Source organism: Paroedura picta, chromosome 1, assembly GCF_049243985.1.
Source record: "Paroedura picta isolate Pp20150507F chromosome 1, Ppicta_v3.0, whole genome shotgun sequence".
In the NCBI taxonomy this organism is placed as follows: domain Eukaryota; kingdom Metazoa; phylum Chordata; class Lepidosauria; order Squamata; family Gekkonidae; genus Paroedura; species Paroedura picta.
This window is the reverse complement of record NC_135369.1, coordinates 97,559,144-97,571,313: the sequence shown is the minus strand read 5'-3', so window position 1 is coordinate 97,571,313 and position 12,170 is coordinate 97,559,144. Positions and strand designations below refer to the sequence as shown.

Genomic DNA, 12,170 nt, shown 5'->3' with positions numbered 1-12,170 from the left:
AGTTTGTTAGATTACATTACAGTACTATGGGCCACTATGGGCAGCTATGTCTACCCCAACTGAAGTGCACCCGGCGTATAGGACGACCCCACCACTTGGAGGCATGTTTTTCAGGGGGGGAAAGTAGTCTTATACGCCAGCAAATACTGTATTTAGGTTAAGTACTAATTTGTGCCCCCACCCCAAAAAAGCATGCTCTAAAGTCACTTCCAAAACTGATCCAAGACACTGAGTAAGGCACAACCCATGTACGTTATACTGAAAGTATTCTTACCAGGCCTTCACCAGGTTTGATATTAGTTAAGTGAACTGCCTCAAGACAAGCACCCTGGCTCATCAGTGGATCAGTTGCTGACCGGATTGTCTTATCACAAATTCCATTTAAAATTTTGGCCTACAACAAAAAAAGGAGACAGTAGTATTATTTTCCCCTCATAATCACAGTGTCTGTTCCATAGTCCCCATGCTGTCTCCAAAGAACAGAGGGGGAAGCTTTAATAACTACTCCCAGTTGTACCCAAATTTGTAGGTTGCAACAGCTGCTAGGAGCTACCTTTCATCAGCCCTACCTGTTAAAAAGGGTGTAGTCCTTCGTTTCATATTTTAAATTCTGAAGCCATAATATAAACCCTATATACATTGAAGCTAGGCAACTGTAATCAGTCAGTCTGTCAGTCAGTAACCTTTTATTGGCATAAAATATGTATAAGACATATAAAAATAGGGTTTAAAACTTCAACAAAATAATAAAATAGGCCATGGGGTTACATAATCAAACAGATCTTAAAATGATTAAATAAACTATAAAAGATAAAATACAAGGTAAGCAGCATATTATAAAACCATCTTAGTTAAAACTCTGGCAACTAAAATGGTTACCTCTGGGTCTTTATCAGAGAGCAGAAATTGCAAGGTCATAGATTTACTTACAGAAGGCTTGTTTCCCAGCAAAACAACAAAGCTGTCATCCCGACACTGCTCATATAAGGGGCAATCTAACAAAATGTGTGAGACAGAGTCAGGGCAGCCAGAACCACACGGACAGAGTCTCACATGGTATGGGAAATGGTGGAATCTTCCCTCTAAGACCTTTGAAGGGAAAACATTCATTCGTGCCAGGAGAAAAGCTCTTCTCGGGGGTGGGACATCAAGAAGATGCAAATATGTAGACATAATATTTATCTGCATAGTGATGCCAAAGAATGCTGGTGAGCAGACTCGAGGCTGGGTAGGTATGAGTTCTTGCTTCTCATGGTCTAGTATTCTCTGTTTAATAATCCGGAAGATACATTTTTCTTCCAGAGGTAGTAGGGAGTTCAGATCGATGCCAATGAAAACTAATTTTTGATCAATAGCCTGGAACCATAGAAATTTTAAAGGGTCACTTTTTAGACAAGATAAAAGGCTGCCAGTTTCTACTCTAAAATAGAGTCTGACCCAAAATTGTCTCTACCCTTGTCTCTACCCTAATTTGGCCAAATTCTGCGCAAATGGCATGATAGGCGACAACTGGGAACCCGTGCAATTTGCCTATAGAAAGCAGATTGAACACCCTCAATAGATTTATTAAAAGCAGGAACCCATAAGGGGCATCCAAACAGGAGCTGGCACATCACTTTGGCATTAAAAATTTTAATTGCTGCAGGAATAAATTGGTTACCTTTCGCAGAGAAAAAGAACTGTTTTATCAAGGAAGATGAGGATTGGGCCAGATTGATAGCTCGTTGGCAGTGGGAGCGCCAGTTCTGGTTATATTGGAAGGTAACACCTAGATACTTAAATGTTTTGACTTGTTCTATTGAGGTGCCTCCAAGAGACCAAGTCATTGCATGCCAGCTCTTAGACCGCTTATGCACTGGGAACTTCACTGCCCCAGCTCCTGTGCAGGAGCACAAATCAGGGGCGGACGACGTGCACCAGACCAAATGCTCCCCCGTGTGGGTGCAGGAAGAGGCGGGACAACCTGCTACGACTAAAACTCCAGCCTGCAGCCTGGCATGAAACCTCCAGTGCATAAATGGTCTTAGAAAAAACCAAAACTTTTGTTTGACCATAGTTAATTACTAACTTATTATCTTGGCAATACTGGTAAAAGGTGGATAAGTATCGTTGTAAGCTAACCCTTATATATGAGAGTACTGTAGTATCGTCAACATACAGCAACAAAGGAATATGCTGGGAACCAAGTTTTGGGGGATGACCATTAAATAGTTTTTGTGCTAAATCATTAATGAATAAATTAAACAACAAGGGGGCCAGAATACAGCCTTGCTTAACTGCAGGGGTAGTCAAACTGCGGCCCTCCAGATGTCCATGGACTACAATTCCCATGAGCCCCTGCCAGCGAATGCCCCAGAGAATGCCCTTGACTACCCCTGTCTTAGAGGTTAAGTCTCCCTTTGAAGGCAACTGTAATCATGGCTAACTTACAATTTGGAAACTTTGTGCAGAAAAGAATACAATCATCACCTTACAAGTGGAAAGGATCCTAGGGAATATATATCCTGCCTCTAAGTCCAATTCTGTTATGGTGTATAAATCCCCAAATAGTTCAATTGCTAAGAGACTTCTTCCACCACTACAATTGCCCAAGCGCACCCATTTATGTTTATCACGTGCACATCAATTCATAAAACAAAGACACAGAGAGACATTCTTGGCAGTTGTTCCTCAGCTGTTGAAATCTCTGTTCTGTAGAAACCTGACAAAGCCCATTGGAACAGCTGTCTTAAATATAAAAATACCTTTTATATGGGTTGGCTTTAGACATCTAGGTTTAAAAGAGTCATAAGTGAAGTTTATTTTTCATTTTATTTTTTGTTAATCATTTTAATAGATGTATGCTTTTTAAAATGTACTTCTTTAGTTATTTCTAAGCTGCCTTAGAGTCAAAACAAGTCAGTTAATGTGAGTCCTTTGTTATCTATTTATTTAGTTAGTTTATACAAATATATTTTGTATATTTTATTACAGGTCCAAAAAACTTTATAATACGGCAAAATACAGAAGGAAGGAGGTTGTGAGAAATGGAGCTTTGTGTTACAATTTGACTGCCTTACAAACAGTATGGCTGTCTGGTTTCTGAAGTGAGCAGTGACTCACAAAAGCTCATAACCCTGCCACAAATTGTATTAATCTTTATGGTGCTACGGGACTCTTGCTCTTTTCTACTGCTACAGACAGAATAACAGGGCTACTCATCTTGGTAAACAAGGTTATCATATCATAAACTCTTTCTGTTTATATCAATCATAGTCAAGAGTTTCACAACTTTCAAAAAACATAGAACGTTTCTGCTAGCTTACCCCTGGATCTGTGGTAACTGCATCATGACAGCTAGGGTTTTGTGGGTGGTACCACATACAGTGATCTCATACATGACCACGCATGAGACTCTCCCAATCTGCCTTGTCAACTGACCCACTAGCTTGGTGGTGCTGCTATTAAATGCCAGGTTATTCCAAAACAAGTCTTTTCTCATCCATGACCTGATATATGTAACAGAGATTTAGATGGGTGAACTCGGAGGACACTTATTCAGATTTGCCCCCCACCCCACCCCAGAGTATCTGGTGCAGTGCCAGTCCAGGCCTGTGGATCAGGGTGGGGGAGTTACCACAGTCCATAAAGAATCAATTTCTTTCACTAGATGCCCCTTTTATTCTATAACTGGGTTTGAGGGACTGTTCCTGCTGTTGGGCCAGAGAGACAGAATGGGGTTGCTCTTGGTGTACCATTCATGATGCTGCCCAACAGCTTCTCTGTCTGTGTTGGTGGAGGCTGTCTTGGAGATGATGTTGAGAGACTTCAATTTCCATGCTGAGGATGCCTCTTGTAGACCAGGCCAGGACTTCATAGCCTCCATGACAACCATGGGATTATCTCAGTATGTTACAATCTACCCTATACTGTAGGGATATACTCTTTACTTGGTCTTTTCTACGGAGCATGAGGGTGAATATCCGTTGGTAGGGGGACTTTTAATGAGTCCTTTATCTAACAAAGTTTGGGCTTATGGTGTTTGTGCCTCTCTGCAGGGTTGAAAGACCAATTGAGATGATCTGCCCCTAGAGACTTATGGAATCTAAAAGATTCGCGATAGCTCTGAGGGAGTTTCCAGTTCACATGGCTCCTGTCAAGGCTGTGGCCTTACTTTGGAATTGTGAAGTGAGCACAGCTATTGACACCAAATGTCCTTGCTGACCCTGAAGAACTTATAAGGCACCCAGGTATAGCAGGGAAATTTGTACAATGAATTGGGGGCGGAGGTTGACAGCTATAACACAAGTGGTGTAGTATTCAATATGAATCTGACCAAACACTGGTTAGAGCACATTAGCTGACCATGTGGCAGCAGTGAAGAAGAAGGATTACTTCCCTGCTCCATTGCATCTTCAAGTGGCCATCCAGCTGAGGTGTTCTGGGTGGTTAAAGGGCTATTATCATCAAGCCATAATGTTAAGTCCATGCCACCTTCACAAGCTTGCTGCAATAAATTTGCAAGGCACTTTCAGGATAAGGTCACTCAGATTCACAAGAAACTGGACTCTACGGTTGGTAAGAGTTAATTTATTTTTTATATATTTTTAAAATTTGTCACATTAATCTTGTGATATGACAATATATCAGTGGTCCCCAACCTTTTTCGGGCTGGAGACCGGGGGGGGCCAGAGGGAGGCGGCTGTGCTAGCACACTGGCGGGTGCAAACACACAGACACAGCAGCTCTGCTCCTGCAGCCATGCCCGCACCGCCCCCCCACACACAGCACAGCACTTGCTGTGCCAGGGCCCAGGAGCAATCAGCCACCAAAATGGCCAATCGCTTCCAGGCCCCAGTGTGGCGAGCGCAGCGGGGGGGAGGGAGGCATGGGAGCTGGCATTCTGGCAGGCGCACACACGCAGGTGTGGCAGCTCCGCGCCTGGGCATTTGCGCCAACCGGCGCCCACACTTACCCCCTACACACACACAGCACGGCGCTTGCTGCACCAGGGCCCGGGAGCGATTGGCCACCGAGGCGGCCGATCGCTTGCGGCGCAGTGAGTGCCCTGCCACGGCCCAGTACCAAGAGCTCCAAGGCTCAGTACTGGTCTGAGTCTGTGGGTTGGGGAAGACTGCCATATATGATCATGTTGACCCCCACTCCCAAAATGGTCAATGATTGTCCTGGAGGGGGCAGGAAGGGCCCTGGGTAGGCATTTCTACAGTTATTCTGCATGACTGTACAGTTATTCTACAGTTATTCCAGCCATATTTTGCACGATTGCACCATTTTTAGAGTTTCTTAAAGACTGAAAAATGTTTCTCGGGTTTCTCAATGGTAAAAAAATTGAGAAAAGCTGTATTCAAGGACATGACCAAAGGCCCAAAAATATGAATTAGGGTATATTTCAGCAAATTGTCTCAAAGGAAGAGCTGCAGCCTCCAAACAATTCTAACACTAAATTCTGAGATAAGGTAAGTATATTTAAGGTAAGTATATTTAAAGTAGCTGAAAATAAGCTTCCTTAGAATTGCTTAATAAATCTTTGGTATTCAAAATCTAAGGACAATACCAAAAGGGAGAAAGAGTTTTTAAAATTACGTTTATATTCCGCTGTTCCCAGTGTAGTTCAGCAGACAAGCACACTCTCAGAAGTATTAGTTCTACGTTCTACACTTAGGTCTTTTGCTTTAAAAGGATCTCAAGGAACAGGTTCATTTAAGACCACTGTCTAATTCCACAGTCTTCAAAAGCTGTAGCTGAAACTAGTTGACAGTACTGGGCTAGATGGCCTAATAGTCAGTAGGCATAAAATTTTGCAAAATGACTAAAATTCTCCCCCAAAAAAACATGTGCACATACACAAAATATACATAAGAACTGAATATGTAAAAAATTAAAACTAAAGCAGTCTTAATGGTTCCATGTCTGAGGCAGCAGGGGTATTTTTAAATACTGTCTAATGAATTCCTAAGTATCTGTTAGCAGGCGGAAGACCTTATCAAACCATGTCAAACGCAGGAAGCAGTGATTAACTGTTACAAAATATTTAAAAGTCTGTCACTATGCCTCTTTCGAGGCTGGAAGATTGCTGTAAAAATATTTGGAGTAATCTTTTTTCAAACCAACTACAGTAAGAAACAGAAGTTTAATATCTCCCTAATTGGTGCAAGTCACATTTGTTCTAATATAAATAGTTTTATTATAAAACTAGTAGTAGAGCCCGCTGAAACTAAAATTCAGCGGGCGCTAGGGGTCTGGGAGCTCCCCCCCCCCCCGATCCGGAAAAAAGCTCCCCAGGCCCCGGGGAAGGCGACCCGCGGCTCTGCGAGCCGCGGATCGCCTTCCCTGGAGCCTGGGGAGCTTTTTTCCTCCCCCCCCACCCGGAAAGGAAGGAAAAAAGCTCCCCAGGCTCCAGGGAAGGCGATCTGCGGCTGGCAGAGCCTTCCCTGGAGCCTGGGGAGCTTTTTTCCTCCCCCCCCCCCACCCGGAAAGGAAGGAAAAAAGCTCCCCAGGCTCCAGGGAAGGCGATCTGCGGCTGGCAGAGCCGCAGATCGCCTTCCCTGGAGCCTGGGGAGCTTTTTTCCTCCCCCCCCCACCCGGAAAGGAAGGAAAAAAGCTCCCCAGGCTCCAGGGAAGGCGATCTGCGGCTGGCAGAGCCGCAGATTGCCTTCCCTGGAGCCTGGGGAGCTTTTTTCCTCCCCCACCCACCCGGAAAGGAAGGAAAAAAGCTCCCCAGGCTCCAGGGAAGGCGATCTGCGGCTGGAAGAGCCTTCCCTGGAGCCTGGGGAGCTTTTTTCCTCCCCCCCCCCCACCCGGAAAGGAAGGAAAAAAGCTCCCCAGGCTCCAGGGAAGGCGATCTGTGGCTGGCAGAGCCGCAAATCGCCTTCCCTGGAGCCTGGGGAGCTTTTTTCCTCCCCCCCCCCACCCGGAAAGGAAGGAAAAAAGCTCCCCAGGCTCCAGGGAAGGCGATCTGCGGCTGGCAGAGCCGCAGATCGCCTTCCCTGGAGCCTGGGGAGCTTTTTTCCTCCCCCCCCCCACCCGGAAAGGAAGGAAAAAAGCTCCCCAGGCTCCAGGGAAGGCGATCTGCGGCTGGCAGAGCCTTCCCTGGAGCCTGGGGAGCTTTTTTCCTCCCCCCCCCACCCGGAAAGGAAGGAAAAAAGCTCCCCAGGCTCCAGGGAAGGTGATCTGCGGCTGGCAGAGCCTTCCCTGGAGCCTGGGGAGCTTTTTTCCTCCCCCCCCCCCACCCGGAAAGGAAGGAAAAAAGCTCCCCAGGCTCCAGGGAAGGCGAGCCGCGGCTGGCAGAGCTGCAGATCGCCTTCCCTGGAGCCTGGGGAGCTTTTTTCCTCCCCCCCCCCCACCCGGAAAGGAAGGAAAAAAGCTCCCCAGGCTCCAGGGAAGGCGAGCCGCGGCTGGCAGAGCTGCAGATCGCCTTCCCTGGAGCTTGGTGAGCTTTTTTCCTCCCCCCCCCACCCGGAAAGGAAGGAAAAAAGCTCCCCAGGCTCCAGGGAAGGCGAGCCGCGGCTCTGCCAGCCGCGGATCGGCTTCCCTGGGGCCTGGGGAGCTTTTTTCCTTCCCCCCGATCCGGAAAAAAGATCCCCAGGCCCCGGGGAAGGCGAGGCGCGGCTCTGCCAGCCGCGGATCGGCTTCCCTGGGGCCTGGGGAGCTTTTTTCTTTCCCCCCCGATCCGGAAAAAAGATCCCCAGGGCCCGGGGAAGGCGAGGCGCGGCTCTGCCAGCTGCGGATCGGCTTCCCTGGGGCCTGGGGAGCTTTTTTCCTTCCCCCCGATCCGGAAAAAAGATCCCCAGGCCCCGGGGAAGGCGAGGCGCGGCTCTGGGGGCTCCGTGGGGCGGCGGCTCCGTCTCACTTCGGCTGAGGTGGTGGCGGCCAGGGGCTCCGTGGGGCGGCAGCTCCGTTTCGCGTACGCTCGCTTCTTCTCCGACGACGGCGGCGGCGGCAGGTAGGCCTTGGCAGCAGCGCAAAGGAGCAACTGCGAGCCGCGCTGTGCGCGGCTCGCAGTTGCACGGGGCTGGGAATCGGAGGGACCAATCGGCAGGCGCTTCGCGCCTGCCGATTGGTCCCTCCGATTGTCTGTCATGAGGAAGGGTCCAATCTGGACCCTTCCTCATCCCGGACTCATCCCGCCCCAGGACCTCTTACTGTTTTATTTAGTCCGTGGCGCCCGCGGCGCCACGGGCGGTGTTAAGATTGTATGGACTTAATCTTCTATTCCGAATCAAACACGTTTCCCATGAGCCACATGCCATGAAGCCATCTAGGACAGTGGTCCCCAACCTTTTTATCACCGGGGACCACTCAACGCCGGGGACCACTCACCGCCTTTTACTGAGGCCCGGTGGGGGGGAGGTAGTTTACTCCTCTACTCTCAACCACTGTCCTAACGCTCTCTGATCGCTATGGTAATGTTTACACATCCCTTCTAAATAAGATACAGACACGCCACAACAATGAAGTGTGTTTTAAAGGGCTGGGGGGATGAAGTAAAGGGCCGGGGGGGGGGGAAGGCATCCTTCGGGGCCCACCTCCAATTAGTCGAAGGACCACATGTGGTCCGCAGCCCACAGGTTGGGGATCGCTAATCTAGGATAATTTCCATTAGAAAAGTGACCATTGTATTATTTACCACATGATGTTTCCAAATTGTAAGTAGCTTTATGCCCAGAATAAAACATAAATATGGTCAGTCACAATTTAGACTACATTTTCTGTTTCCTATCTGTATGATAAAAAAAGAAACGAATTGGGAACATATATTTATTCTCCATACTCTATATTTTTGAGGGAAGATGGGGGTAGAGCTGTGAGGCCTGCAAGGACTTCACTGTCAGTCAAGGCCACAAAAGACTCACTGGCCAACTCTGACAGTTCGCTCTAGGGAGTCACGGGGTTCCAAGAGACAAGACAGAAGAAATTGGGTACTTGAACTCACCTCCTCTTTCAAGCTCAGGCCCATCAAAGGAGGAGGTAGTGTACCCCAGACTCCCCCATGTGGATAACAAGTACAATATAACTGTTGACACACTGTACCGCTGCAGGAATAATGCACCAAAAATGAACAACAGCCCTCTCCAGCCAAGCGTGAAGCTTCTCCCCAGCACCACCACATGTCAAACAAAGCTTCACAGTTGGCAGAAGTATGCAGAAGTCCGGGGGGGGGGGGGAGGGAAGCCAATTTACAGCACTGATTTAACTAATATTATACATTAGTACTTCATGTAGATCAACCAATTGTTTTATTTATTTATTTAAATATTTGTTATACTGCCCCTCCCCGTGAGCAGCCTCAGAAGGGTTTGTAATAAAACACAGTTAAAAACCTGTTAGACCCAGCCCCCCCCCCCCAATCATCTTAAATACCCACCACTAAGTACTCAGGATGGAAGTGATACAAAATTAAGACGGTCTAAAATAAGAAGTGGGAGTTGAGGAGCAGGAGTATTTATCCATACTAAATATTTAACTTAACCTTAAAAAACCTTAATCTACAGATAATTTGAGCAGCAGAATTAAAATTGTTAAATACAAATCAAATTATTACTACTACTAATATTGCTACCAATTCATATTAATAAAATCAGTACTTTTTGCATCCTAATTATTTTCAGCACACAGGACCCTAATGAGTTACCTATTATGAGCTGATAGAAGTAGGACATCTTGCTGCTTGTACTATAAAATCTGTAGAATAAGCAGCAATCCCTTCAAGCAAGCAATGTTCATCCTTAAAGATCATGCCTATGATACACAGAACAGAATCATGGCAAGAAAAGGACCATCCTACCTGCTTTGGGTTGAGCGGCTTTCAATATCATGTATCTCAATTTCCCTGAATTCTCTATATCATCCAAAAGCAACTTCTAGAGTAAGAGTGCAAGTTCTATTGTGGCAGGCAGCAGATCATTGGGTGGGCGGGGAGGCAACACACCAGGCATTGCTAGCCTACGCTCAAAATATGCACAGCTTCTTTCCATCAAAGAAATTCAAGCAGGTATTGGTAATAAAGAAATTCAACAGTGGCAAAGAAATTCAAGCAGGTTTTGGTAACAAACATATACTTACTACGCTAATAACTTTATCTTCCATTTCAGCTACATGACAATCCTAGGAAAAACGAAAGTCATTTACTTCAAGATTTGTGTGTGGCAACAATAGACTAGCACTTCTGAATTGCTCAGTAAGAGATCTTTGAAAAGGAAGCCAAACCACCTCATGGCACTTGCAGAAACAGATTTGCTCACACACTGCAGGTAATCTGGTGCAGGAGCCTTTCATGAGGAAATTCAGAATTAGTTTCATACACACAGAATTGTTCACTGTTAATTTCTGCAGTATCTCAGACTACTTCTTGCTGCTTGTGCATTGGAGAAGCATGTTGTCTCTTCTGTTGCGTACCTAACCACTTGATCACAACTTTATTGACAAAAGAATACAGCAGTTTCCTGACCAAACCATCACACTCCTTTTCAGCATGAATTCTAAAAACAGTACTGACTCTTATTTTCTTCTAAGGTTTGACAAACCTAGCCTCTGAAATTTCTCAGGGTCTTCACACATTAAAAATCTGATGTTCTCCAAAATACACTATTAAAAGTATTCAAGCCAGCAAAGTATTAAAGTAAACAAAGCATTATTGACTCAGTCAAAGTATAAACCACTGAATTAAAGCAGGCTCATGTATAACATTGCATTGTTGCCTGGAATTTTGAAGGAATGCCTAAGCAGAGTTTTCAAGGCACACTATCTAGTTTAATTGTATGCAGAACTTTAAATATGTATTTAATAAAAGAAAAGATGGGACCACATCATCAACAAATCATTTAACAGCTGTGATTGCCTGCCAGACAATGGTTAAGTAGTCAATATCAACCAACGTACTCATATACGTAGTTTCTTGTAATAAAGCTTCAGTGGTTCTTTTTCAATGCTGGACTGGGGAATGGTTCCAAGCACAAATCACCACACATTAATGGTTAGGGACTATTAATAGCAGTTGAGCCTGAAGAAATCCTTCATTGAATCTGGCTAAAAACACAAGTACACAGAATAATTGTGTGACTGATAGGCACCGGGTTCTGTAATGCAGAGAAGATTAATACTTCTTTTTTTAAAAACCAATAGAATGGTTGAGTAAATAATTTCAGAAACCACTCAGTGGAAATAAAACAAAAAGGTATCAGCTGTGGGGGAGAAGAGCAACAAAACCTGGCAACAGTCTTAAAGCACCTGCTTTCCCTAATGAATTTAAAATCCCCAAGACGCCAATGTATTTATGTTACCAAGCTACACAGAGATTAATGAACATCTCTTTCTCCACACCCACTTTTGCCTTCCTTCTTTGAGGAAGGTGAAAGAATGGCACACAAAACTGACCTTCTGGACAGTGGTAGTGAGATCCAGGCAGAGTTGAATGATTTTGTTCTTTGTTGTGGAAAAATCGGCTATCCCAGTAAATGGAGTCCTGTGGTACACAAAAAAACACCTTTAAAAAAGACGAGGCCACTCAAAAGTAGCTCAGCATAAACTCAGTTTAATTTATTAGCCTTGCCAGAACTTAGGGGATAACTATACAAATAAGTTTTTAGGACACTTCATACTATGTTCTGCCAAGAGGCAAAATCTTCTGAAACAGGCATATGTGAGTTAAAGCAGCCTCAGCTACACTCTTTCAAGCCATTTGGATCTCAGAAAAGGCTTGGGAGGAGCAAGGCCTTAGGTGTGCTGGGCTTTGGAGAAGAAAAGGAGAACTTGAGAGATGGTGAAAGAGAAAGATCTAAACCATGTCAGTCTCAGACATTACTGGCCCCAATATTGGGGGTGGACAAGGGAAAAGTTTTGCCTACTCCCCTAACTACAGTTCCCTTTACATTCTCACAAAGATGCAGATGGCATTCACTGACTTGTGTGCAAAAAGTAAATACTACAGAACACTTTGCTAGACTCCTGTTAAACGTAACACTTTCATTTTGGCACAGAAAGCAAGTGACAAAGCTTAAAGGTACACAAAACGCTGCGTTTGTCTGGTGGACAAGTTACCTCCAATGGTTATTTATGAGATCATACACTAGTAAAATCTTAGTATATTTCTTTAATTTATACTCTGTGTTTCAAACCAATGGAGATCCCCAAAGCAACTTGCATTTTTCTCCACTCTTCCATTGTACCCTCAC

The 12,170-nt window shown here is 45.4% G+C and overlaps 1 protein-coding gene across 4 annotated transcripts in view; it reads right to left on the bottom strand.

Annotated features, from left to right (window-relative positions):
• CNKSR3 (CNKSR family member 3) overlaps positions 1–12,170 on the bottom strand; it is an 88,506-nt gene that overhangs the window by 22,781 nt on the left and 53,555 nt on the right. For all 4 annotated transcript variants that reach the window (XM_077349119.1, XM_077349112.1, XM_077349102.1 and 1 more), the window contains exons 4-6: positions 11,374–11,461; positions 10,063–10,104; positions 275–394 (exon numbers count right to left, since the gene is read on the bottom strand). In XM_077349119.1, coding sequence (XP_077205234.1) covers positions 275–394; positions 10,063–10,104; positions 11,374–11,461 — 250 coding nt within the window. The remainder of the gene's footprint in view (positions 1–274; positions 395–10,062; positions 10,105–11,373; positions 11,462–12,170) is intronic.